Source organism: Lagenorhynchus albirostris, chromosome 14 (assembly GCF_949774975.1).
Source record: "Lagenorhynchus albirostris chromosome 14, mLagAlb1.1, whole genome shotgun sequence".
NCBI classification, from domain to species: Eukaryota; Metazoa; Chordata; class Mammalia; order Artiodactyla; family Delphinidae; genus Lagenorhynchus; species Lagenorhynchus albirostris.
The window spans coordinates 65,272,306-65,300,002 of NC_083108.1; the positions used below are offsets into that span (position 1 = coordinate 65,272,306).

Consider the following 27,697-nt stretch of genomic DNA (forward strand, 5'->3'; position numbering starts at 1 on the left):
GGACCAGCATTTCACATCCCAAGTGGAAGAAGTTGAGGTTGAGACCTCTTGAGAGGGTCCACGTCCTTTTTTGCAAACAGTCTACTCTGTTCCTCTGGATTCAGGGTAGAGAGGCTGGATCTTAGTTCCCTGACCAGGGATCAAACCTGTGCCCCCCTGCAGTGGAAGCTCAGAGTCCTGACCATTGGGATTCCTGTCATGTTGGAGTTTTAACGCAATCCTGTAAGAGGGGAGAATGAAATGTCCCTCACAGTCCAACAGCCTGGCTTGGAGCAGAGATTCCAAGCCTCTGATTTCATGAACTTTTAACTTTCCTACTTCAAAAGTACAGAATCACCTTCTTTCTTTATGATGAATTAAAGTCAATTAAATTTGGTGTGAGACGTTTCTGTGAAGTTCATAATACCCTGCCAGATAAACGGTGGCCCTGAGGATTTTCCTGAACAACCTCTGTTGAGGTGGTGATCTCATTACAAATCTAGGGACAGGTAGCTCTTGACCCTGAAGCACACAGCCCTGCTTACCTACTGGGATGCTAAGTCCAGATGCACTAAGAATCCATCAACCACCTCTGGACTGCGGACTTATGTCACACAGGAAGGAGCTCGGGATGAGAGTCGAGAGGTGAGGATTCTCATCCTGCTTTGTGACTTCAGGCAGACCCTGGAATTTTTCTGGAATTCTGCCTGTAAAATGGGAGTCACCATGCCATCTGGGGTGGCCACAGAACGTGTCCCACAGGCCTCCGATTACAGGATGCAATACCGAACAAGGGCCCCGCCGTGACACTCTGAAATCCATCGCCATGTTTATGCTGAGACTAGACTTCCCTCAGGCTCCTTCTAGCCAATTCCCCAGTATAGCAGGGATACCAAGGCAGGCCCAGTCCTGGGAGACATGGACTCTTCTGATTGGCTTCCTTGCTGTCAGCTGTGTGGTCAAGAACGTTTCCCGCCAAACTTCCTTCCCTCTCTCCTCCACTTGCATCACAGTCTGATGGGCTCTCCTAGCCTTCCTAGCCCCCTTCCCATTTTCTCTCACAAATGTTTGCCCTCATAAAATCCTTGCACTTTTAATCCCATCTTGGTGCTTGCTTCTCAGAGGACCTGGACTAATACACCATCCTACTCCCCCTCTCACAGGTGCCAAGAGACACGCAAAAGCAGAAAGCTTTAAACACACATAAAAGCCTCTTACCACAGATCTTTCTAGACTTCCCTTGGCAAAATATCTATAATGCCTTTCCCCTGAAGAAAAAAATGTTTTGCTGACTGAGCTGGGGAATATCCGGCAGACACCCCCTGTGAACCTGGGCCGGACCCCGCACACCCCTATAACCTCACACTCTGGCTCTGTTCTTCACAACAGAGTGGGGAGCAAGGAACAGCAGAATCCCAAGAATTAGGAGATGAAGACCTCGCCCTGCTGCTCCCTCTTTGTGCAAGATCGCTGCTATGGTCCGAACATTGGTGTCTTCCTAAAATTCATATGTTGAGACCTAATGCCCAAGGTGATAGTATTGGGAGGTGGGGCCTTTGGGAGGTAATTAGGTGATGAGGTCATGAGAGTGGAGCCCTCAAGAATAGGATTAATGCCCTTATAAATGAAGCCCTTATAAATGAAGCCTGTGACCCAGAAGAGGGCCCTCACCCGACCATGCCTGCACCCTGATCTCAGACTTCCAGCCTCCAGAACTGTGAGCAATAAATTTCCATTGTCTATAAGCCACCCAGTCTATGGCATTTTGTTATAGCAGCCCAGTGCACTAAGGCCATCTCTTTGGGCTTTAGTTTTCTATGTGTATAAGGGTTGAACAAGATCTGTGGTTTTCACCTGGGAAACTTGGCAGAGGTGTGCGGGGTTCCTGGTTCATCTAGGGCAACTCTGCTTTGGCTTATTTGATATCGGGCTCCAGCATAAGAAGCATGGACAAGGGTTCTTCCACCAAAGAAAGTTTAAACATATAAAGAGAAGTGCTCAGCCCAGGCAGCAGGTACTGCTGAGCCAGAATCTACCCACTGGGATGCTGGCAGTGTTTGGAGAGGGAGAGAGGGGGCACATGAGGGTTGTGGCAGTCAGGAGGGGGCAGAAGGAGGCCTAGGTACTGGAAGGCTCCATCAGGCACAGGGAGCAGGGGTGGCCTCATATAGCTGGAGAGGTCACGGGGAGTGGGCTTGGAAACATCAGAGAACCAGAGCTTTACCTACCAGACCCAGGAGCCCAGGCCTTCTCCTTGCCTGCAGTGGGGACCAGAGGAAGAAGCCTCCAGCCGTCACAGAGACAAGCATTTGCCGAGTGCCTGCTGCGGGCCAGGATTGTATAGTACTGTGTCAGGAAGGATTCAGAAGTGTAGCTGAAGAGATCCAGCCTGGAGCAGGAAGCTCCCAGACTCATTCCGCATGGCCCCAGGCTGTGTCCTCACTCACTCGCTCAACAAGCTGATGTGGTAGCCAGCCTCAGAGGTGACCTCAATGATCTCAACTGACCTCCATGATCCCCTCCTCCTGGTGCATGCCCTTATGTAGTCAAGGTGGGAGGGCCCACATTGAATAGGGTTGACTTGTAACCAATAAGACATCAGAGAAATGACAATAATTTGAATTAATAAATGAAGATATTAGAGAAATGAGTGTGACTTTTGAAATTGGATCAAAAAGGACATTGTGGCTTCTTGCTCTCTTGAATCACTCACTCTGATGGAAACCAACTACCATGCCATGAGTACACTCAAGGAGCCCTGTGGAAGGGCCCACATGGCAAAGGAACTGAGGTCTCCTGCCAACAGCCATGTGAATGACTCATCTTAGAAGTGGACCTGCCAGCCACAGTCAAGCCTTTATATGACTGCAGCCCTGCTGTCATTTGATTGCAACCTCATGAGAGACCCTAAGTCAGAACTATTCCACTCAACCACTCTCAAATGCCTAATCCACAGAAACTGAGATAATTTATATTCATTGCTCTAAGCCATAATGTTTGGGGATAACTTGTTACCCCAAATCAGTACAAGTGATGCTACTCTGCACCACGCCCAAGACACGGGCCCCACTGTCATCTGCTCAATGGACCACAACAATAGTTCTTCCCTTGTCTCCCTGCCTCCTGTCCCAAGCCCCTTCAATTTCTCCTCCACGTAGGATCCAGACCAAACTGAAGGGCCATTATCAAAAAACATTTGTTGTTCCATCACAGTCCTTGCCTGCTCAAAACCTTCCATGGCTGTCCACTGTATTTTGTGTTATTTCTCAGAAGTATTTACAACTGAGCAGGAACAGTGTGATGGTGGAGTCCCTGGCATCCCTGAGCTGATTTGGGAGCAAGAGTCCTTGTTTACCCTGGCCCCCTGGAATGACAATTCAAGGCCCCCCTGGGGAGGGTGGGAGGGGCCCCCTGGCAGCTGGGGCTGAGACAAGGCAGAAGCTTTGTTCTGAATCCACAATGGCAGGATGCCCAGCACAGACCCAGCTTCCTCCAAGGCAGGGTGAGGGGGTGGGAGCTGGGGCAAGAGCATGCCCTGGGGCCCTCGATGTGCAAGGGAAGCCTGGGGGTGGGGGCAGCAAGAGAAGTCTTGGAAGAGGAACTGGGAGGCGTTTGTAGTGAGCCAGTCTGCTAACATGGCTCGAGGACCTGTTAGGTTTGTGAAATAAAATTCATGTCTAATGGCAAGACAGGATAAACCTAAACATATAAAATTCTTCTCTGCCTTTTGGCCTCCTCTCTCCCCACACTGTGCATTGTGTATCTGCATTTATGCATCGACCAAACCTCCCGCATCGGCAGGAATACCTGGTCAACCATAAAGAGCAACATTCTTCCAGCATCCAGGCAACTCCTTAAAAGATAACACCCCTTCCTGATCTTGTAAGGGGTCACATGACCCACCATGATGATGCTTAGATCTGGATTATGTAAACTGTCAATAATATGTCATTTGATGTACAGCCCTCTGTCTTAAAAAAACCTTACATAACTGTGCCTGGTCTGCTAATGGGCGGAACGGTTCTCAGAGCTTTCTGAGATGCTCATCCTGGGTTATCATCCTCAAATTGGCTCTAATAAAATTTCCGTTTCTCTCTTAGATCGACTGGTTAATTTTTCATCCACAAGTTTAAGGCACTGTCGCTAAGCACTGGGCATGTATGTTAGCTCCTGCCGCCTCCCAGAGCCAGACGGGTGAGGCTCTGCCGCTGCCCCCACTTAACACGCAGAGCCACAGGAGGGGAAGACTCCCGCCCAAAGTCACACAGCTCAGACACACCAGGGCTGGGGTTTGAACCCAGGTCCAACCCCTGCTCTTGACTGGTATTCTCTCCCACCTACTCCATCCACACCAGGCTCTGTGCTGGTGCTGGGAAGACAGCGGTGAGCAGGCAGTTCTGAGAGTGGGATGTGCTCAGGGCCCTGCCTGGAGAGGTGCAGGGAGCTGGCATGAGCTTTGTGGCTTTCAACCCAGCCTGGCATGGGGCAGGGGAGGGGTGAGGGTAGGGAAGAGACATCCCCCCCGCCCCCAAAGGAAGGTGACATCTGTTATCCAGAGATCGCTTCCCAGCAGGGACTGGGCACAAGGAGGGAGGCTGAGGAGGTGAAGTGTCTCGCACGAGGAAACAGAACAAGTAAGAAGCAGAGTCCAGAGGGCCGTCAATGGGAATCACCTGATAAGCCCTTCCCTGTGAGTATCCCTGTGAAGCCGGCAGAGACCAGACAGGTCAGATAGGTGAGAAAGGGGGCCAGGACACAAACCCAGGCTTTCTGACTGCCAGGCCAGTGCTCACTGTGCCCACTGCTGGCAGGGGTGGTAGGGAGGGCTTTAACTCTGACCCTGAGGGAATCACCTCAATGCTGGGTGGCCCCAGGTCAAGCACAGCTCCAATTCCCCCCACTCTGGCCCCACAACCGCCAGGGGCTGGCTCTGATCTGACGGGAGGCTCACTCTAAAGCCAAGCATTGCCTGGGGCCCGGGAGCCAGGGCCAGGGCGCTGCAGGAGGCTCCTACTATGGCAGGGGGCTCCTTGAATGGGGAAGGGTCCTGAGGACCAAGGAGGCCCTACCCACCTGAAGCCACTCATCCTCTGTCCTGTCTGGCCAAGCCTCAGTGCGGAACCCGGAGGTATCCAGGCTGCACCGGGACGGGACTGGGCCGGTAGCATCTCTAAGTCACAGGGAGGGTGGGTGGTGAGTGACTCAGCCTAGGACCACTTCCCCTCCACAAGACGGGCCTGGGCTGAGGCCAGAGCCAGGAAACCCTGCGCCTGTCCTGCCCGGGCCGGGTGCCTCCCAGGCCCTCACTGCCCCCACACCCAGCCTGGGGCTGACCCTCCATGCAGCCCTGTCTACCACTGGCTGGCACAGCAGTCCTCCACGAATTCTGGCTATGTGAAGGAATGCATGATTCCTCCCTGAGTCCCAGGCCCCCGAGACCCCAACCCCGGCCTGGTCTAACTCCCATCCTCCCATTTTCCAGATGAGCCTAGAGCCTCAGAGAGAGTGGATGACTAGCCCAAGATAAGGACCAAGCCCACTGGCCCCATCGTTCTCTCTCCTCCCCGGGCCCCGCCTACCAGGCTCCTCACTGGAATCCTCCCAACGGGGATCATCAGCCCATTTTGTAGATATGGAAACTGAGGCTCAGGGAGGGAAGGTACCTACCCCAAGTACACAGTGAGGCAGGCAGAGCAGGATTAGGCCCCAGGTCTCTCTAACCCAGGCAGGGACCTTATGGTTTTTAACAGGCAGCCCCCAGCAGGGGCAGATAGGTAGCAGGAGTTAAGTGCTTACCGCCAAGGGAAGGATGAGACGTGATGCAGCTGAGTTGGGCCAGCCCTCCAGGTGCCCCCGCCCCCCAGTGCTCCTCCTTCCATGGAGCCACTCGATTCCTTGCCCTCTGCGCCCACAACCCTGGGCACGGCCCCTCGTCCAGGCCCTTCCTTCCTCAGGCTTCTTTTTTGGTTTTTCTTTTAGAGGAGGGTTGCATGTTTGGGTTTTCACCCCCAGGCAAGGGTTTCGCCATGAGAAAGGGAGAAGCAGATGTAGGAAGTGGACAGCAGACAGGGGACCAGCACGTGCAGAGGCTCCGGTGGGGAGGCTTGGTGTCGGGGGTTGAGGGGGGTGGACCTGAAGGAAGCGGGTGCAGATGGAAGGTGGAGCCCAAGGAGGGGAGAGGGGAGAGGGGAGAGGAGCCTGGTGAAGCTGTGGGGCCAGGCCCTGAGGGCCCTATGGTCTGGGGTAGGAAGCTCTGACCTTGTCCCAAGAGCAGTGTGGAGCCACACAAAGAGTGTGTTTTAGGAGATGCCCCCGGGGCTGCGGGAAGATGGCGTGCAGGGGCCGGAGCAGAGGGCTGGGGTGGGGGCCTGGCCAGGCCCCGGTTGATAAGGCGGGGGGGGGGTCCTCGTTTCCTTGTGGGCAGCTGGCAGCTATCGGCCCTTGGCTGCCACCCCGAGGAATGACACAGGTGTACAAGCAAAAATAGTTTATTTGAGGACGGAAGACCCAAAATTGGGGGGCCCAGGGCTGAGGCCACAGCAGCTGCCTGGAGTTGGCACAGACGACCCCAACTCCCTAGGGAAGCCCAGCAGCAAAGAAGCCCTTCCCTGGGCCTCCTAGCTGCCTCCCCAATTTCTTGGAGGAAGGATTGTGCGACCCCCCAAGAATCATCATCATCATCATCACCATCATCATCATCTTCATCATTAGAACATGGTGAGGTTTTCAAAAGTTTGGCCAGCAGTTTTCGGCGTAGTAGTTGATACTAATCGTAATAATTACTCTGACAAGCACAGTGACTGTGCCGGGCTTGGACCCACCATCCAGTGGTGAGTGGGGTCTGTGATGAGGAGAGGCAGGCAGGGACAGGAGGTGGGTCTCTCTGGGAGTCCCCATTCCAGCCTCCAAGGTGGCCCTGCAGGAAGACCCATCTCCCCCGACAGCCCCAGAGGCTGCCCACTCTCCCCGTTTTCCCATGGCCACGGGCCAAGGCTGGATTCAGGCTGAGGCAGTCCCGCGTGGTCCCTGTGCTCCCTCAGGTCTCAGAGACCCTTGCCAAGCTGGTCTCTCCGCCAGAAGCCCCGGCGGGCAGCCCAAGAAGCCACGAACTCGCAGTTGTGGTAAAGGAACATTCCTGAAAGGGTGAGCGCAATGCCCACATAGCTGAGGGTGCTGAGGCGGCTGCCAAACAGGAGCCGGGAAAGGATGAGGTTGCCCACGACAGTGAGGTTGCCCAGGACGTGGACAGTGAGGGCCGAGGTGAGGGCCAGCAGGGAGAAGCTGGCCAGGTTGTAGAGCACAGACAGGAGGCAGCTGAGCAGGATACAGGCCCAGAGGCGGGAGTCGGTGGGGGCGGGCGGCGGTGCCACGCCAGCCTCCAGCACCAGGGCCGCGCCTGCCAGCAGGCAGAAGCTGGGCAGCGAGGTGGCATACAGCAGGGTCACCGCATCCAGCCTCTCCTCCTGCAGCAGGGCACCTGCAACCAGGACAGCAGCCATCAGCACCCGGCGCGAGACAACCCCCACGAGGCCAACCCGGCACAACCTCCTCCTCGGCCCATCCTCCAGGAAGCCTGCCTGCCCCAACCCCTCAGGCGGAATTAGTGGCTACGGCTCTGTAACGAGAAGGTCACGAAACCAGAGTCAGACTGCCTGAGTGGTGACCCGGGTCCGCTCCTGACTACCTGTGACCAGGCACTTAACCTCTACAGGCCTAGGTTTCCTCACCTGCAAAATCGGAGGATAATAAAACCTTAAACATGCAGGGTTGTTGTAAAGATTAAAATAGATAATGTACACAAAGCCCTTAGAAGGTAAGTGCTCAGTAAATGTAAAAAGATAAAACAAATAAGCGTTATCACCTACTCCTCCCACAGGCTGAAACAATAATCTGCTTGTGATGTCCCACTGATCAATAACCGTGAAAAAAAAAATTCTTCAGGGGCTCCCCAGGCCCTGGAGAAAAACATCCTGGGCTCTTAACCAACTTTGAAGGCCCTGAACCAAGCGGCCCGACCCAGCTTTCTTGGATTCAGCCCTTCTCGCACCCTCAGCCCCACAGTGCAGCTCCCATGCCAGAGTAGGGACAGGCCACCAGCAGGCCAGTTCTGTCACTTACTAGCTATGTGGCCTTTAGCTTAAAAAAGATAGAGAGTTTGAAATAATAAAAACCGTTTGAATCAAATGTTCGATCACTTATGACCATTGGGATACAGGGAACAACAAGGTCACTGTTTGCTCCCGGCTGTCACTCACTGTTTATCGCTGATAATCAGCATCTTTTGCTACCAACGCTGGGGCTTGTCAAGATGAATCCAGGACACAGAGGAAACCTTAGTCTTTGCGAGGGAAGAGGGGATCCTACCACCTTGCACATGTGTGCCTGTGTGTGTGTATTCATATTACCACCCAGCTGGTTCACAAAACCAGTGGTGCCCATCATAGAATCACACCCGGCTCAGATGAAATGATAGTACTTGCATGAAGGCAACGAGACAGTTTCTGTGGAGAGAGATGAGTCATGGCTCCCCATCCCCTCCCAGGGCTCTCTGAGCCTCTATGCATTTTCTGACACACACTTTCCAAAGACCCACAGAGGCGCTTACTCATAGGCTATGCTTAGAATAGGAAATCTTATTTCTCCCTCCATTTCATTCTGATGTTTTGGCTTTGTTCTCTAGGCAACAGTCCTTCTGTCAAGCATTTCTAGAAATGAACAGATAACTGGAATGCCTCCTGTTCGTCCGCTCCAAATTTAGCACCATTACGAGCTGCCTGTGGCCTGCCTGTTAAAGGTGCGATCACTGGAAGGTGTTTAGGATTTCAGGTGAACTTCACCTTTGGCAAATTTCACCCTCTGAGAGGCAGCCAGGCAGGAAGGTCCTAACTTCCTCCCCCTGCCACTTGCTCCTGTTCTGCATCCCACCCAGCCCTCTGCCTCCCTCTGCTGCAGTCCAGGGAAAGAGCAGGGATCCTCTGCCAGAGGCCACCCACCCGGGGCCCCAAAATGCCAGTCTGTCATACTGCCTCCTCAGCGACCCCTCCTCTGCCAGCTCCCACCAAACCCTGCATTTCAACCTCTCCTGGGACTTCCCTGGCGGTCCAGCAGTTAAGCCTCTGTGCTCCCAATGCAGGGGGCGTGGGGTTGGGGAACTAAGATCCCACATGCCACACGTGTGGCCAAAAACAAACAAAAAACAAACAACTTCTCTTCCTCCAAAGACACTTTTGTTTCAGCATCTGAACACGCCAAGCTTCAGTCACCTGTGGACAAATGTTCTCTAGACCCCATTCCGCTGGCTTCTGGCTTATCCCGTCTCTGCTCCGTCACGAGCTGTGTGATATGACACAAGCCGCCCTCTCTCTATGCCTGTCCTCTTGTGGGAGCATGGGCAAGGTGACAACATGCCCCTCACGGGGGCCTGTGAGGTGCTGAGCGCAGGGCCTGGAGCCCAGCAGCAACTGCTGGCCACGGCAGCTGTCACCATCCCCCACATGCTGCCCCAGCTGGCTGACACCCGTGCCCTGGCAAGCCCTGCTTCCCCCTCCCAGAACGCCCTTTCCTACTCTGGCTGTATGAAGAGCTGGGCATGGTGTGGGCACACAGTGAGGGCTCAGCAAGTGTTCGCCACTATTATTACATTATTGTCACCAGCACTGCCTGCCTCCTCCCCCAGGCAGCCTTCTCTGGTTTCCCCTAGAAGTAGCCACCCAACCACAGCTATGCCCACCTTGGCTCCAGCACTTCTCCCCTGCCTTGTGATCTCTACTTCTCCTCACCAGCCTGAGAGCTCAGCGGGCAGGGTCAGGCTGTTCCCTCATGCAGGTGGATGTAGCTGAGGACAAGTCTCAGCACACTGGCACCCCACTTCCCAGCCTTTCTGTGAGTGGGAAGGTGGCATCACTCCTCTCCCCGTGTAGCCCCCCAGGTCCACAACTGGCCCAGGAAGGAGAGAAACTGCTGGACCTGCCCGTGGCTGCTGGGCACTCCTCTTTCTGGACTTTCATCCTCTGCTCCCATGGAGTCTGCCCTCAGGGAAGGAGCTGGTGTCAGCCATTCACACTCTAGTCTAAATTTGGCCCTGATGACTTTCCTGGAAAGTCTGGCAGTAGAAACCTCCTCTTGTCCAAAACCCATCTCACCCCTTATCTCTAGTCTGTTCCTCCCCACCTCTGCTGGGCTCCCATCTCTGTTGGTGGGGCCTCCAGCCTCCTAAGCTCCCTCCTTAGCACCCTGAGCCAAGGAGTTTAACCAGCCTGCCAATTCTGCCATCAGACCATTAATAAATCCACCATTTAAGGGGTACCTTACCTGGGCCAGGCCCCAGGCTATGTGCTGGGGACATGGAGCTGCCTCAAAACCAGGCCATGCCCTCTCAGAGCTCCTGTCTGGTGGGAGGCAGACAGGTAAACAAGAGGCTATAATACAAGGCATGTGGAGTCCTGATGGAGGAAGCAGAGGATGCTGTGAGCACCTGGAGCAAGCAACCAACCTGCCTCAGGGGCAGGCAGGAGACAAGGAGAGAGCTGGCAGAGCCAAGGAGCAGCCTGATGCCAGGCACCTGCCACCCCATGTCCATGTGCCTGAGGTCTGGCCGGCCATAGCCTGTCCTGCAGGCTGGGGCTCCTCCTGTGTGAGAAGCACTGGGCCTTAGCAGGCGTGATGTGAACCCTGAGGCTGGGGCCTTCCCAGCCTTCTGGCCCTGCCCAGGGCAGGGTACAAGGTCAAGTTTCCCACTGACTCATGCCCAGAGCTCAGGTCCCAGCTCTCATGTAACCTGAAGGCAAAAATAGAACTGGGCTCTGGCCCTACCTCAGGGCCCTGGAGGATGGGTACAGGGACTCTGGGTCCTGGCTCCGATGACTGTAAGGCAGGGCTGAGCTCTGACTTCAACCTTCTCTGGCTGCAGGCTGCCCTAACCCCAGCCCAGGGTCCTTGGAGCAGCCCCTTCTCTCTCCCAGGCCTGGGTCACAGGATCTCAGAGCTGAAAGGGAGGGAGACCAAGAAAGCCCTGTGACTATCAACTCTGACCTCCTCCACCAAACAGATGGGGCCCAGACAAGATCCAGATCTCCCCTTCTGCCCAAGGTTGCCCAGGAAGCACAAGCCCAGGTGTGGCTGGAACCCAGGCCTCCCCAACCTGAGTGGGCACCCTTGGGTTGAGGCAGAGAGATGGTGGAGGCTGTGACTCAAAGGACCCTCAGTAGGACAGGCAGGAAGGTGGTCTCCACCCTCAGGCAGAGTGATTTAGCAGGGTCTAGGCCTGGAGCCTCCACCTTACCCTCTGTCCAGAGCCCCCAACCCCCTTTCATCAGAGCTGAGATCCAGAGTCACATGGACTAGGATTCCAGTCCTTAGGAGCTGTGTGCCTGTGGGCAAATCACGAACCTCTCTGGGTCTCAGTTCCAGCATCTTGTAAAATGGGGATGAAGGTGGTAGTTGCCATGAAGACCCAAGGTCAACACCTAGCATGGGACCAGTTACACTGCAGCTCCCAGTAAACACCAGCCCTTCCCAGACTTAGCAAAAGCCCTCAACTTCCAAATCCCAGCTCATGGCCTTGCCCTCTTTCTCTTTCCCTAGTCTCCACTATCAGGCCTCCCTCGGGTCCACAGCCTTATGCCACATCACTTGGACGGCATGAAGTCTGCCTGCCTGGGTTCAAATCTTGCCTCTGCTGCTCACATGGCCCAGGGCAAGCCCCTCTACCTGTCAAATGGGGACAATACAGTGACTTCCTCGATCAGGTATGGAGATCCAGGCTTGACAAAACATGGACCACAGATTTATGGCAGCCAACTGGATGAAACACTGGTTGGGCCTCTAGAGCCTAAGTCTGGGGCCTGGAACTCACTGAGCGGTTGGCCCTTTCTGAGCCTCAGTTCCTGACCCTTCCCAAGCCATGCGCCTCAGTTCCTTACTCTTCCCAAGCCATGCGCCTCAGTTCCTTTATCTGTAAAACTGGATAATGGCCATACCCCCTCACAGGGCCACCCAGGCCACACTCCCACCCCGATCCCCAGCTCCTCGACCAGTGTCCTGGGTACTCACTCTGCTGGATGGACTTGAGCCCACGGAGGCAGGTGGCCGCCAGCAGGAAACCACAGCCAGCTGGGGGTGTCCGGAGCTCTCCCGCCAGGCTGCAGGCGGCCCCCAGGCAGAGCGGGCCCATGGCGGCGAACTGCAGTGGGTGGTGGCGGCGGCCGAGCAGCAGCGCGGACAGGGCCAGCGTGATCAGTGGCGTGGTGGTGGTGGCCAGCTGCGCCAGGTCCAGGGGCACAGCGCTCAGGCCCACGTTGCCACAGGCCATCGAGGCGCCCAAAGTGAGGCTGAGCAGCAGCACTTGGCGGCGGGTGCGGCCGGGCATGGGGCGCCGTGCCCCCGGGTGGCATGCCAGCGCAGCTGCCAGCATGTGCAGTGCCGAGAGCAGCAGGGGCCGCCCGAAGCCGTGCACCGTGAAAATCCACTTGTTGAGGCTCGACATGCTGGCTCCCGCCAGTAGCCACACCAGCGCTGCCACGGCCACCCAGGCCCGGCCAGGCCGCCGCAGCGCCTGCGGGGTGTCAGGGGGCCACTGGGGGATCCCGGCCCACCGAGCACCGCCAGCCACCGCCACTGCCTCAGCTGAGGTCATCCTGCCGTCATGGCGCTCCCGCGGGCAGCGGCACATCCGTACCAGTGGGGCCGGGTCAGGAGGCCGGCTCCCCAGCGACCAGCTCTGGGCCACCAGAGAGCCCCACTGTAGATCCCGCTCGGTCTCAGGTGAGGACACTGCTTCTTGTGCCCGGCCTACGACAGCCGAGGTCCAAGAGCTATGCTGTGTCCCCGGCTCAGGCAGGGCAGAGCCTAGGTCGCTTCTGCTGGGATGCCAGGCTCCCTGGTGCTCAAGCCTGGCCTAGTAAGCGCCGGGCACCTCTGCCCCGTGCCAGGCGAAGTCTCCACTCTTCTCCCCTTCTAGTGCCCACGCTATGGTTACATGGAATCCTCCATCCCTTTTCTCTTCAGTCCAAACCCCAGGTCCTCCAGCGTGCTCAGGCCAGGCCTGCAAGGGCGATCCGGGCTCCCGCGCCCGGTGGTGCCGGTGGTCCCGGTGGACGGGCTCGCTACCTCCGACAGTGCCCAGACCCTGCGGCGGGCTGACGCGCCGGCCTGCGCTGCGGCCGGTGTCAGGCGGCGAGCTCGACTCAGCTCGGCTCCGGCAGGGCCTCCGCGCCAGCTCCGGCTCCCGGCGGCTCAGGCTGCGGCGGGGTCTCTCGCCAGGTTCGGGCGGAGAGCAAGGCTCCGTGCTCTAGGCCCCGCCTCCGCGGCCGCCCCTCGAGCCTCACCCGGAAAATTGGGCTGAGCCCCAGGCGCCACCTCCGTCCAGGCTCCGCCCCCGAAGCCGAGAGGGATGTCTCGCCCCTCCCCCACGCCGCCCGCTCGCAGCTCCTCCTCCATCAGCCTAGCTTTACCTCCGTCAGCAGACCTCCTCCTAGCTGGAGTGGTCAGCCTGTCTGTCCCCCCTCCCCACACCGGTGGGGGATCAGGCCCCTCCCCACGCAGCGCCAAGGCAGGCCCCCCATAGAGATGAACACAGGGCGGGAGACCCTGGGGTATCTTTCTGAGGTAGCCTAATAAAAAGCCCTAGCCTCTCAGGAGATTTCATTTTCAAGGACACCCTCCCCCCAGGAGACCTCATCCTAGGACCAGTCTCGGAACCACCCAATCTCCGGCCACAGTTATCCCGTGGGGCCTCTGCATCCGGAAGAGTTGGACCACGGGGCCCCTTAATACCCCTCCCTCGCCCCTCCCTAACCCGAACACCTCCTCCCTCTCCCAGCCCAGGGCGGGCCCCCTCTAGACAGGCAGAGGGAAGCTGAATCACCAAGGCCACCCACAGCTGCGGAAGCAGGGTCCCGCCGGCCAGCATCTATCCCTGGCCAGCAGCCCCTGTCCCATCCCCTGGGCACTCAGAGCTGACTCACAGCTGAAATTCCTGGGGTCCACCCTCTGCCCCCACCCCTGACAGGACAAAGAGCCCTAGGTGGGCTGGGAGCCAGAGCAGCTGCCACTAAGCCTTTGCCCCTGCATCGGTGTTGGGTAAACAGCACACTCCAGAGCAGGACAGGCTGATAGGGATTCCAGGCTGGGCCCTGGCCTCTCTGAGCTCAGGAGTCCAAGTGTGCAAGAATCACTGCCCACTGTGAGCCTCTTTCCTGACGTCCAGCTTCCTTCTCTATGGAAGCTCCTTCCCACTGGGACACGGTTCACCCCTAGCCTGTCGTCTGACCAGCAAGTCCTTGATGGAGGAACCAGCAACCTGTCTGGAGGAACAAGACCGCAAAGGGAGACCGCTCATCTCGGTCCACGGCGCCCTCTGGTGGTCAGAACACAGAATGGCTGCAAGTGTCCCCTAATCCCCATCACAATCCTTGGACTGGGATTAAAATTCCCCAGCCTCACTACTGTTTCAGACCTGCTGAATTCAGATACCCTCTGGTGGGCCCAGGGATGTGAATTTTTTTCATTTGCCTCTGGTGATTCTGACACCCGCATAAGCCTGCAAATCACTGCTGAATAGTCCAAACTGTAGGGCAGGAGATTTCCAGGTGAAAGACCAAAATATGCAGGTATTTAGATGGCGTTTTTCCAGGAGTGGTTGTGGGAGGGAAACTGAGCCAGCCAAGGGGGAAGCCCCCCTAGCCCCACATTTCCTGAAGAGGAGGAATCAGGGCCCCTAAGGGTTAGATTCTTTTTGAGATTTTGTCAGTTTTCCAGTTAAGCTTCCTTTAATTAAAAAAACAGCAATGAATTAAAAAATAGTAAACACCCCCCAATCTTCTAAGAGCTGAGCTACTGTGGAGTGGTAGGCAGTGTCTACACCTCCTCCAAGACTGCCAAAAAGCACTCCCACCTGCCCGGCCTGGTGAGGGGTGAGCTATGAGGAATGAGGATTAACCAAGATGAGGCCTGTGTTGGCCTTGGTGGGAGGGAGAGCGCTGTACACCCTTGTGGGGGAGCGGGGGCGAGGGGGAGGCTGAGGGCAGAGCCCAAAGCAGGGATCGTGCAGCTTGAGTGGTGGTGGGGGATTCAGACCACATCTACCTGGCTCCCGAGCCCCAGTTTTTAACCTGCCTTGACCTGCAGGCAGCAAGACTCTCCATAGGATGTTCCCTTGTGGGAGAATGGTGGGGGTGGGCACCCAGCTTCACAGAGGGCAGGGCAGCAGGGGCTCCTTCACACCCGTTGGGGTCCACCTGAATGCCCAGAGCAGCCCCGAGCAGCCTGCCCCTGCCCACAGGCTCTCATATCCCTCCGGTCTGAGCGCTGCCCTTCACCTGCCGGCCCCCACCGCTGCTGCGGGAAGCAGGTGATTCGGGGCGGGACCCTGAGAGGCACCAGGAGGGAAGAAGAACCCATTTCCAGCAACTGAGCTGCAGAGGCTTGGGATGGGTCTCTTCTCTTGTCGCTGCATGTCTCTAGACTAGTCACTTCACTGCGGGGCCTCAGTCTCCCCACCTGTGATCTATGATGAGCTCACAGGCATGAATGTAAACCAAGGCGCCACCCCACAGATGTGAGTTAGGAACAGGCTGCACGAGGGGACGGGGCTTGTCTGGAGTCACACAGCTCTAAATGCAGGCCAGACGCAAACCTGGGCCCCCATTCCAGAGCGGCCGCTGCTTGTCAAACTCTTACTGTGGACATGACTGTCCTCCCACCCATGCCCCTTCTCGGGGTCCCTGCTGATGGAGCCAGACTAGACACATGACCCAGGGCCCAGAAGCGGGCTGTGCCGGTCAGACCCCTCTCCAGGCTTTGGGACACAGGCTAAGAAGATAAGAGGGCCTGGGGAATTAAACTGGAAGTCAGCAGAGTCACTGCTGGGGCCACGTTCAGAGGAAGCTGACAGAGGGGGAGGACACGGAGAGGAGAGAGCCTGAGGGTAGTGGAGGGATGGAGCCCTGAGCCCCAACTTCCATTTCCCTACTGCCCTTGGCTGCCCTTAAATTGGTGCGCTGAGTCTTTTCAGCAAATATCCTTTTTTATTTTTTATTTTTTTGCCACCCCGAGCAGCATGTGGGATCTTAGTTCCCTGACCAGGGATAAACCCATGCCCCCTGCAGTGGAAGCATGGAGTCCTAACCACTGTACCGCCAGGGAAGTCCATCAGCAAATATCCTTTGATTTGAGCAGGATTCAGTAGCTCCCTGTTGCTCAGAGCCAAACACACCCCGACTAAGACAGTTCCTTCAGAGGGAGGCTCACATCCAGACCATGGACGCTGAAAGCCCAGTGCAGGGGTGCTCCCTTCAGTTAAGTCCACCCTCCCCCTAGCCTGGCCTGGGACCTGCCACAGCTGGCCTCCCCTATATGGGAGGGCCCTGGCTTCCTCAGGAGGTGAGGAGGCAGCAAGGCGGTGCAGGGGAAAGGGCTGGGGTCAATGGGTAGGGACCTTGGCTCTGACACCCACAGGCTGTGTGACCTGAGGGAAGCTGCAGGTCTCTCTGAGCCTCCACCCTTCTGTGAGGAGAGGGTCCCAGGGCAGGTCCTGAATCCTCTCTAAAGTGCCCTTGGCTGAGATTAAGAAAGGACAGGCGAACAAGCACTCTGGGGATCTGAGCAGACATCTCACCTTCAAAACGGAGGCGGCGGGCTTCCCTGGTGGCGCAGTGGTTGAGAGTCCGCCTGCCGATGCAGGGGACATGGGTTCGCGCCCCGGTCCTGGAAGATCCCACATGCCGCGGAGTGGCTGGGCCCGTGAGCCATGGCCGCTGAGCCTGCGTGTCCAGAGCCTGTGCCCCACAACGGGAGAGGCCACAGCACTGAGAGGCCCGCATACCGGAAAAAAAAAAAAAAAAACAGGCGGCTTTTTCATTTGGCTTTTAGGTACTTGGATGTCTATAAAGCACTTTTTTTTTTTTTTTTGCGTTACACGGGCCTCTCACTGTTGTGGCCTCTCCCGTTGCAGAGCACAGGCTCCGGACGCGCAGGCTCAGCGGCCATGGCTCACGGGCCCAGCCGCTCCGTGGCATGTGGGATCTTCCCGGACCGGGGCACAAACCCGTGTTCCCTGCATCGGCAGGCGGACTCTCAACCACTACGCCACCAGGGAAGCCCTGTAAAGCACTTTTTAAATCGCTTACTTCCCCTACTTGCCCAGACCCTAAATATCGGAGGAAGAAGCACATGTTTAATCCATGGCGTGGACGGCCCTGTGAGAGTCACTCTGAAACCTGACATGCTGCCAGAGGGCCCCTCCAAGGGCAGACCCCTTTCCTAACCTCGGTGGGGTGGGGCTTGTGGGGTGCCTGCCTGGCCTGAACCCTACTTCCCAGAGGGCAGCCCAGAGCCCAGGCCCTCCCACAGAGAGGCAGGGTCCCCACCCCACTGGCCGCTGAGGCCTGGGGTGGCGCCTGACTGTGCCTTAGGGAAAAGCTCTAGGGTCCTGGGCCTCCAGTTGCATTTGGACTCTGCCATGTAATCCTAACACTTGCCAACTAAAACTTGTCAACCGCCATCTGCCTCTACGAGGATTAGGTCACTAGCTCCTGTAGCCGCTGACCTTCGACACACCCTGAAAGGAGTTCAGGGTGGAGATCAGGAATGAGGCACTCTGTCCTCTGGGAAAAACAGGCAGAACAGGCAGATATTTTTAGGAGAAGATTTTATGAGCCCAATTCTTGCATCTTCTCTTATCTAGAAAAGGACTAAAATCATTAATGGAGCCTAGCAGTAATGGTGACTAGCAGTAACCTTCAAGAGACGAGCAGCAGATCTCTGCCCAAATGTGTGTTTGACCACATGTACCCCCTTCGCTAAGATCATATATAGTGCTGACCCTTCCCCAACCTCTTCAGAGCAGTTTCTCAGAGCTATCTGAAATGCTGTCTCCTGGGCTATAGTCCTCATTTTGCCCCAAAGAAAACTTAACTCGCTACTCTCATGTTATGCTTTTTTTTGTTTGTTTTTTTAAGTCGACACAATCATGAAAGCCCCTGATTTTCAGTGTTTGAGTGGAGGAACCAGGAGGCCTCCCCAGGCCAGGTCTGTCGTCTCCTAAGCCACGCCCCCCCCACCAGACACTCTCCCTCTGTAAAGCAGAGAGGAAAACAGAAACATCAACAACCTCAGAGTTGTGCAAGAGAGCGTCCAGCAAGTACACACTCCCTGAACAGTAATCAGCGTCACCACCGCCAGCACCGTTCCTGTGCACCCCTCACCCCTACCCAGGAGAATGCTTACCCCCCTCCTCTGCTCCCCACGGGCCTCTCTCCTCCTTCTCTGCTCCCAGCCCCCGCACTGGCTCCAAGCATGAGACATCAGGACCCTGGGGCATGTGCACAATCAATTCTTTAATCATTTTGGAAGTGGGCTGACAGCAGCCCCACAGAGCCCTCGCCAGCTGCTATGCCGCAGTCGGCTCTGGGGCAGCAGCCCCGATGGAGTAAAGAGTGGAAAGCTAGGGTCAGGGCCACAGAGCTCTCCTTGCGGGACCCCCATCCCAGAGCAAGCGGTACTCACAACGCCAGCGGCCGGTGGCCTCCTCCTGCCAAGGAGTCAGATGCTCATGCCCTCCAGCCTATGAGTGGCCTTCATGGGACACCTGCGGGGCCAGATGGGGCCAGACCTGGGCAGACAGACCTGCTGCGGAAGGTGCTGGGCTCCCTGCTCCAGGGTGGGTGGTAGTTTAGGACCCCCGCAGGGGTGGTGGCTGTGGCGATCCGGGGACAAGTGCACAAGAGGAGGCAGCAGGGTCAGGCGTGTGCCTGTTACAGGGATGTCTGGAGGGAGGGCAGAAGCCCAGGAAGTGTGGGAGGCAGCTGGGGTGGTGAGCCTGGGGTCTACCAGCCAACCAGCCTCAGCTCGATGGTTTCTCCATCCCTGGGTCTGTAGTCAGCAATACCTGCAGAAATATTGTGGGCTGGGAGTTAACAGGGCGGAGTGTTCCCCCCACCAACCTCACCTTCTGGACCCCTGCCCTGAGGCCACGGTCTGTAAGATGGGCTCAGGGCTTGGTGGAGGGAGACTGGGGGCCTGTCCAGAGCCAGTCTGGAGACTCTGAACTCAGTTGTGACCTCAGGGTCGCTGAGACCCACAGGCTCATTTTGCAGTGGGGGACCCCCAGAGGGTGTGGGAGGGTATGGGACAGCACGCCGGAAAACCAACATGGGGCCAAAAGAACCAGAGACCCTGACAACACCTGACCAGCAGGGTCACTGTCTTCATAGTCCCCCAAAGGGCCATCAGGAAGAGGGACCTGCTCGGTGTGGTCTGGGGACCATGAGTGAAGTGAGCCTTTGCTCACTAGGGACAATCCAGGCTCGAGCACGACACCTTGGTCAAGCCCCAGCTCTGCACTCACTAGGGGTGTGACTCTGGGCAGGTTATTTAACCTGAGTGCTGGTGTTCCCATTTCTAAAATGAGGATAATAGTGATATCAACAACCGGGCCCTCCTTTTTCCCCATGGGAGTGGGCTTCCTGCTGGAGTGGGAGTCGAAGGGGGTACGTAGAGGACACGACCATCCATGTCTGCCTCATGGCCGAGTCCATTGGGCTCTCCCCCTCAGCTACCTCCTCTGTCCAGTCTTTCTCAGTAATAGAGGCCAGATCTGGTCTCTCCATCTGTCACCTCTTGGTTTTATTTCTCCATTTGTCCAGAAGCCAGGCAGGAAAAGAGAATGCTTTTTACTGGGCTCCCTCAGCAAGTCCCACCTTCTGTAAAGCAATTGGCCCAATGCCTGGCCCATGGCAAATGCCCACTAGAAGTTTCAGGTAGCAGGAGTGGGGACAGATGACCCTTAAGAGTCTGTCTGGTAACTGGGCTGATGCTCAGGGATGCTTATGACAGCTTGGGGCATAAGAGTTAAAACTGGAGACACCCTAAAGGTCCAGCAGGAGTTGATAAGCTGTGGTCCACCCATCCCACTCCACGCCAGGGCTGGGCCCTAATTGGCCTAAGCCAGTCTTGCCATGGTCCCTTCTCTCTAGCCAATGATGGGCGCAGAATCTGGGCCATCTCCTAGCAACAGGGATGGGTCCAGGAACGCGCTTGTGTCCCAAGTCCGCCTTCAGGATGCCAGGAGACATTTGCTGGGGGTTTCAGAGACAAGTTTCCCAAGTCATAAAAGGGAGCAGCCCCAGGAAGACACAGAGTAGCCTCTCTGGAGGTAGGAAGCCAGCAAAGAGAGGAGGAGAGTCACAGGGAGGTGGGGCTGAGGCTGAAGTCCTTGCTCCCACTGGAATCTGGTCACATGAGCCAATGGATGAGCCAATGGATGTCATGGAAACTAGTTTGTATTACATTTCTGTTACTTGCAGCCCAAAGCACCCTGCTGAATGAGATATCCTATGTGGCTATTACAAAGAAAGGGGAAGACCTACATATACCAACATAGAAAGATGGCTACAATATGTTACAGCTGAAAAAAATAAATTGCAAAACAGTATATAGAGCTGTGCCATTCGATATGCCAGCCATCAGCCACATGTGGCTACTGAGCACTTGAAAAGTACAAAAACCAGGCATGCAAAATATGTCATTAATAATTTTGCATTGATCACATCTTGGAATTATATTTTGGATGTATTGGACTAAATAAGATATATTATTAATGTTACTTTCACCAACTTCAGAATTTAGAGTTACACATGTGGCTCACATTTTATTTCTATCAGAGAGCACTGCTATAGAGTATGGCTTCATTTCTATGAAAAAACAAACGTACATATTTTAAGAATTATCTGGAAGAAAATACACCAAAAGTTAAAAGAAGTTATTTCTGGGTAGTGGATTACGAGCAATTTTAATTTTCTTATTTTTGCCTATCTGCTTTCCTAGAGTTGCCACAATAACGTATATAAAAATTCTTTAGAATACAGTTAATATATTATATGCAAACTTGAGCATCAGTGGTTATCTGAGGCTGAGGCCCAGGAAGGTTCAGGGAAAGCTGGCGTGAGTCGACAAAGCCTCAGTGCTGGGACAGGGCTGGGCTGGGGGACACGTCAGAGGGGGCTGGCCACCAGACTCACCTTGCAGCAGGGGGGTGTCGGGGGCTCGGAGAGTTGCCAGAACTCACGTTCCCAGCTTTGTTCCCCATCACAGAGGTCAGGTAGGGGCCTGACAAGGAGGCCTGTGTTCCATACCTACCAAAGCGACAGGCAAAGAGGGAGGAAAGGTGACTTTTGCTCCCCTCGACCCAAGGGCAGAAGTAGAACCACCCACACAAGCAAGTCCTGCCGTCGCTCTCAGGGCAGCGCTAGCCAAACCCTCCTGGGCCACCTCACCATGGTCTCTCCTCCACGCCTCCTCTCCAGCCCGAAGGACACCGCCCACTCGGGGACTGCATCCCCTCTGGGGGGCTGACATTGCAGGGGGTGGGAATCAGAAGCTGACAACGGCCCACGAGAGACAGGGAGGCCAGCGTGAGAAAGAAGCAGGAAACAGGCAAGACAGAGGCAGAGACGCCCAGTGGTGGCTCTGGGTCCCTGGTTCCGTAAGTTTCTGTGGCTCAGGGGCACCCCATCCTTATGGCTGGGGTTGCTCAGTCTTCTCTCCGACTGTACACACCCCATGCTCCCCACTACCAGAGAGGCTTGGATTAGATTCCTGGCTTTTGCAACCAAGAGACTCCTTCTTCACGCCACCCCTCCCTGACGCCACTGCCACAAACACAAAGGGATCCCGGATCCTAGTTCCCGGACCAGGGATCAAACCTGCACCCCCTGCAGTGGAAGCCTGTGTCTGAACTACTGGACCGCCAGGGAAGTCCCCAAAGGGATCCTCTTAAAAACACTGTGGCCCTGTCCTTCCTGTCTCCTTATCAATGGTGTTGTTCATAGAGAGGGAGGGTTTTCGTAGTTTAAGAAACAGAAATACCCTCAGGGTGACCTGGTCAAAGGGAAGGTTTTAGGGAGCAGCCGTCCCCAGTCCTCCCTTAAGTGCGGGGCCACATGGCTGCCCGAGAACTGCTCTGGACCAGCCTCTCTCCGTTTCTCTCTCTCCTCTTTCTGTCTCTTTCCTCTCCGTCTCTCTCATCTTTTCCTCTCTCTCCTTCTAGAATCCAGCTTTCTCTGCTGTGCACTTACATGCCTCAAATGTGCCTCCACACCCCCCTCCACCACCAAGAGAATTATTTCTCAGATTGGTATCCCTGACGTTTTCTCAGAGGTCCTGGAGTTCTGAATAAAAATGTTAAGTTCAAATTTTTTCCATTTTGATAACAATATCCAAACACGAATACCAGCAGGTTCTAGGTAATCCAGGGCCTGCCGACTAAGGCCTCCCAAGGGTGCCCAAGGGTGTGTGGCCCCAGAGGACTGAGGTCGGCTTGGTAATAAGTGGCATGTTCGGGGCCAGGGAAGAGTGTACAAGCTGCAGCTGCCTGTGCAAACTCCGCCTGACAGCAGCTCAACCCAAGAAAGTGCTGAGCACGTCGGGCTCACTGGCACTGGTGTGTACACCTGCTCCTCAGCAGACAGTCCCTATTTGAATGTTATTGGTTCACAGTTTTCTTTGTACTTAATTTGCAAAGCTATTTAGGATTTATAGCCGTCTAAGAGCCAAAAGAGAAAGGACTTTAAATAGTAAACATTAGTACACATCTAAGTCATATTATTACAGAAATAACCTGGGGTCTGGGAGAATTTTCAGCCTTTATAGGGGTTTTTGCATATCTCTGGCCTGAAATTCCCTGCCCCAGATGACCCCAAGGTGCCAGCTGTGGGTCCTCCCTGGCAGCAGGATGCTGTCCTTTGGGGGCTCCAGTTGGGAACGGAAATTGGGACCCTCTCAAACTGAGGCACATTTTTCTAGAAGAGAAGTCTGGGGTCTAGTGGGGTCTGGTGGAAGGTACTCATTCTCTGGGCCAGATCCCCATTGGTGATCCCTCCCATCTTATTTAGGCACAGACACAGCTGGCACAGAGCAGTGCTCTGGAAATGCTTGTCCTCAGATCTGTCAAATCTCAGGGTGAGAAGCAAGTTTAAGGCTGTTGTCCCACCTCCACATTCTGCAGAGGGCTTGTTGCCCAGGTAATTAAATAATCACAGGGACCAAGATCGTTTGATAATAAAAATTCTTATTCTTCTGAAAGCTAACATGTATCGAGCACTTCTAAGTGCGGGACCCTGCACACAAAAAGCATGCACCATGTCCTCTCTGCGCACTAATTCCTGGACTCCTGCATGGTCTCTGGTGGATGCGGGGAGCACAACTGCCATCCTCATGAGCTGCAGGAAAATAACTGGCCTGGTCCCTAGCTGGACAGAGGCGGAGCTGAGATTCCAGATGTGGAGGGTTTGCCTCGGGAGCCTGCTCTCCTAATCATGATGCCTGTTTCCGCCACAGCGTGGGTGAGTCGGCAGCGGAGAAGGTGGAAGAGAGCCCGGGCCTCTCCCAAGGGAACCCTCTCTCCATCCCTTGCCCCATCCACGTCCCATTTTGGGGATGTGGGGTCGAGTCGGGTGAGGGCTGGGAGATGCGGGGGGGTGGGGGGCAGTCTCACGTGAATCTGCTGTGCTCCTGGGCCTTCTTCAGGACATCTTCCAAAGAGGAGCTGACAGGGACAGAGACGGAGTGTCTGTACGAAAGAAAGGTGCTGGAGACCTTCAGCGTGACATGGATGACCTCTGGGACTTGGGTCTGTGAAGGGGTCTCCGTAGCTGGTTCCAACAGGACTGTGCCAGGGAGAGGGGAAGGGGCAGCTGATCTGAGGGGAGGGGGCCAGACCTTAGTCCTCCTTTCTTCCCTGGAAGACACTGTGGCCCATCGAGACCTCCTCCTTCCCCTCGGTCCCATTCCGGTCAACACCACCACCATCTGGCTGCCTTCCCAGCCTCCCCTGTCCCTCAGCTCCCACCACCCTCGCCACCCAAGGTCAGGCCCCTCACTGGTTTTTCTGCCTCTAGTACCCCCCTCCCACCTCTCTGCCACAAGCACCCCCCACCCAGGGTTATTTATAGAACATACATGTTACCTCTGAGGGCCTCCCCTCCTTTTCACCCTCCTGCCTGCCACTCCAGCTCATTCTCTCAAACCCCACTCTTTAGTGAGACCCTTCCCCCCAACTCCAGTCTTGTACACCTTTGAGCCTTTGCCCTTGCTGCCCCCTCCCTGCTCTGCCTTTCCTCCCCTCTTCTCCCCTGGCAAATCTCACCCACCCACCCCAGTCCCTCTCCCAGATGAAGCCCTGATTCAAGCAGCTAACTGGGACTCATTATGATGATCAGAGCTAACAGAAATGTGTCTCTCGCCATTCATTCATTCGAACACTTCTGTACTGGGTATCACACAAGGGGCTGGAGATTCATGGCCCGCCCAGAGCTCACCATTTGATATCTCCCTCCCCACACTGTGAGCTTCTAGCATCTGTGACTGCATTCTAGCTGCCTGTGTGTCCCATGCACACCTGCAAACCCCTGTTGACTCAGCAAATCAAGATGGAGCAAGTTCCCTTCCTGGGACAGGCAGACCTCATTGCAGATTGAAAAGAGCAGGGCTTCTATGAAAGGCCCGGCTACCTCTTGGTGCCTCACAGTCTGGAGAGATGAGATCCACATAGCTCTTCTGGTTCAGGATGGGCAGCAGCTGAGAAATCATGAGAGGGTTCTGGAAGGCCTTGTGCTGTAGGCTGGCCAACAGAGCATCCTTGGCCTTGAGGCATGCTGTGCCCAGCTCCACCGTGGGCCTAAGGGAGGCCATCAGCAACTGGTGATGGAATGGGGAAGAGGAGGTGGGTCAGCCAGCGGGGAGGGGCCAGGTCTTCCAGCATTCCACCAGTCCACCTCCCACCAGCCACCAGGGTGGAGCCCAGCCCAGAGTCTCCTTCCCACCTGCAGTGCCAGAGGGGTGCTGTAGACATTCCCAAAGTGGCCCTCTGGGGTCTGGGCCTTTAGGATCTTCTCTTGCACTCTCCCGAGGGCCACAGTGCTCCGGTTTCTCAGATTGGGGTTGAGGTTGGATAGCTTCAGACAGGAGAAGGCCAAGCCCGCCATGGCCAGTGTGTCTGCAAGGGACAGAGCCAAGTGGGGTCAGCCCGGGCAGGACCTTGGGGCAATGGGCAGCCACAGGAGGGCTGGAGGTAGGGGGACAATATGGTCAGAGCAGCATTTCAGAAAGTTTCCACCAGCTAGGGGGACCAACAACCTAGTCTTCCCAGTTTCCAGGATGGCAAACTGGGATGGGTGGTCACCGTATCCCTGTCTGCTGCCTGGGGGTTAGAGGTTGGGGAGAGAGACTGGAGGAGGGAGGGCCAAGAGGACTTTAGCCTACACACTTGTTCCCAAACCTGCCCGCACTTTAGAATCACCAGGGGAGTTTGTTTGATTTTTCTTTTTTTTTTTTTTTCTTTTTTTTCTGGCCGTGCTACACAGCTTGTGGGATCTTAGTTCTCCAACCAGGGCTCAAACCTGGGCCCTCGGCAGTGAAAGCACAGAGTCCCAACCACTGGACTGCCAGTGAATTCCTCACCAGGAGATTATTAAAGGAGCAGGTGCCTGGGTCCACCCCCAGGTGGTCTGGTTTATTAGGTCCAGGGAGCTGCTTGGGCCCTGGGAGGTTTTAAGCTCCCTACCCTGGGATGATTTAATGTGTCCACGGTGGGTTTTCTATAAGCCTCTGAGGCAGAACAAGCTCTCTGCTGGCAGGGGCCCTGCTGCCTTCTTCTCTCTGGGTACCTACCCTCCCCACCTCCAACCTACTCCATCCTACCCCGCCCTATGCGAGGCACACACACTCACAGAACACAGCCAGGCCTAGAAGAGACCTTGCAATCATGATGACAAGAAAGGGCACTGGAAACCCAAGGTCACACAGTGAGGAAGCAGATCCAGTATCCAGGCCTCAGGCCTCTCAGCTCATTTGATGAGAACATCATAGCTGTGTATCCAGGACTTTCTCCATGCTGAGCACCATGCTATGCCCTTTACATGTAAAGCATCTTTTACTGAGATGCTGCTGGGGTGTTATTTTATCAGAGAAGCTGAGCCAGAAAGGCCAGCTGATCTGTCCAGGGTGACCTACAGTAAGTATGTGATGGAGGATGGGGTCAGGAAGCCAGTCCAGCCCCAGCGCTGGCTCGCAGCCCTTGCACCACAACAAACCCTCACCATTGCGCTCCTAGTGGACTCGATAGGAGGGGTCCCAAGGAAAGGTGAGCATGGGACCAGAGGTGGAGGCCTTCATTTGGGGCCGGGGGCTGGAGGAGTGCCAGCCTGGCCTTCAGGGTCTGGCCCACTCACCCACAGGGAGGTGGCCCTGCTGGAGATGCTGTTTGTGTTCCACAGCATACAGGAGCTTGCCCACCACGCTGTCATGGACCCGCTTCTGGTGGACACACAGGGCCAGGATGCCCAGGCCGTACTGGTAGTAGCTGGTGTGAGGGTGGCCCTGGTGATTATGCCCTGGGAGGGAGAAAACCACAGGGTGGGGCTGTCATGCTGGGCTTGAGGAGTGACCTCTCTGTCCCCTCCCAGCAACCAGCACAGCCAGCACTGGACCCATTGCCTGTACTTCCCGACACCGTCCTTTGGGTCGTGGGATCCATCTTTCCTTCATTCCCTTGACTCATACTTGCTGAAACCCCACTAAGTGTCAGACGCTGTGCTTGGAGGTATGAACAGTGATGACAGGCCAGGCACAGTGCAGCCAGGGCCTCCGGAAATAACACAACCCACGCTCACGAGATCGTGATTATAACTGAACTGTGGACCGAGGTCCACGTGGCCAAATAACAGAGGTCTTTGAGTAGCTGGGGAGTCGGGGAAGGATTCTCTGAGTCAGGGATGCTGGGGAGAAAGGGCGGGAGAGAGGTAAAGGTGGAGTAGGAGTGAGCTGGAAGGGGAAGGAAACCTTCCAGATAGAGGGAACATATGTCAAGACGCTGGTTTGTGAGCTGAGAGAAGGCCAGGATGGCCGGAGCCCACGGAGGGGCGGGCGAGTGGGTGAGCCAGAGGGTGGGTGGGCAGGACTGGGCCTGAGGGCTGTGACCACAGCAGGCAGCAGCTGCTGGAGGATTTAAGCAGCGCTAACAAGATCAGATTTATATTTAAAGGCTCGCTCTGTGTGTGCCAGATTGAGGTAGGAGGCAGGAAAGTTAGTGGAGAGAGGTAAGGAGTGAGTAGTAGGGAGGCTGTGCAGCTGTCCCAGGGGTGGGTAATCAGGCCAGTCTTGGTGGGTGAGCAGCAGGGCTTGCCAACAGAGTGTATGTGGAATGCAGGAAAGGCTTGATCAAGAATGGCTACCGGGACAGGCCCAAGCCTCTAGCAGATATGGAGACAGGCAGAATGGAGGGCAGGAAAGAGGCCTGGGGAGAGAACCCGAAGTTCTAATGTAGACGTTTCACCAGACAATGTTGTCTGATGTGCCCTCCCCCACACCGGCAGACCTCGCCTCCTCACCAATGGCCCCCTTCTCGTCCTCCAGGAATCGCTTCAGCTGTGAGACCAGGCTGTCCCCCTTGCGGCCTCTAACAAACTCGCAGTTGGCCCGGAGAGCGAGCAGGTAGAGGGCCAGCTGGCCCATGGAGGGCTTGGCCTCGGAGTCACTGTTGTCATTGCTGGAGGCAGACATAGGACAACGCCAGTTAACAACACTTCAGTGAGAAAGTGCCACCCTGGTAAGCCTGGCTTGGAGTGCCCCCCCACCACCACTACAAAGCGGAAAAAAATCCTAGCAGTTGGAACGTTTCCAAGACCTGCCAAAAGCAGATGTAGTCAGTTATGTAAGTTGTGTA

At 55.8% G+C, this 27,697-nt stretch overlaps 3 protein-coding genes across 15 annotated transcripts in view; all 3 read right to left on the bottom strand.

The window, feature by feature from the left end:
• The window catches only part of OSBP2 (oxysterol binding protein 2), a 176,987-nt gene extending 164,483 nt beyond the window's left edge, over window positions 1-12,504 (bottom strand). For both annotated transcript variants that reach the window (XM_060121272.1, XM_060121271.1), the window contains exon 1: window positions 12,031-12,504. In XM_060121272.1, coding sequence (XP_059977255.1) covers window positions 12,031-12,371 — 341 coding nt within the window. In that variant the 5' untranslated portion in view covers window positions 12,372-12,504. The remainder of the gene's footprint in view (window positions 1-12,030) is intronic.
• On the bottom strand, window positions 6,452-10,777 carry SLC35E4 (solute carrier family 35 member E4). The gene has a single exon (XM_060121277.1). It carries the CDS (start codon window positions 7,476-7,478, stop codon window positions 7,023-7,025), a length of 456 nt encoding a protein of 151 aa, XP_059977260.1. The 5' UTR covers window positions 7,479-10,777; the 3' UTR covers window positions 6,452-7,022.
• A 5,790-nt stretch (window positions 12,505-18,294) lies between the features above and the next one.
• The window catches only part of TCN2 (transcobalamin 2), a 34,854-nt gene continuing 25,451 nt past the window's right edge, over window positions 18,295-27,697 (bottom strand). For 4 of the 12 annotated variants that reach the window (XM_060170343.1, XM_060170339.1, XM_060170338.1 and 1 more), the window contains 7 exons: window positions 27,363-27,520; window positions 26,205-26,366; window positions 24,798-24,970; window positions 24,486-24,672; window positions 23,471-23,642; window positions 20,997-21,110; window positions 18,295-18,865 (listed from right to left, as the gene is read on the bottom strand). In XM_060170343.1, coding sequence (XP_060026326.1) covers window positions 18,856-18,865; window positions 20,997-21,110; window positions 23,471-23,642; window positions 24,486-24,672; window positions 24,798-24,970; window positions 26,205-26,366; window positions 27,363-27,520 — 976 coding nt within the window. In that variant the 3' untranslated portion in view covers window positions 18,295-18,855. Of the gene's footprint in view, window positions 18,866-20,996; window positions 21,111-23,470; window positions 23,675-24,485; window positions 24,673-24,797; window positions 24,971-26,204; window positions 26,367-27,362; window positions 27,521-27,697 lie in introns of those variants that run through there. The other 8 variants (XR_009544329.1, XM_060170342.1, XM_060170348.1 and 5 more) reach the window with 8 other exon arrangements.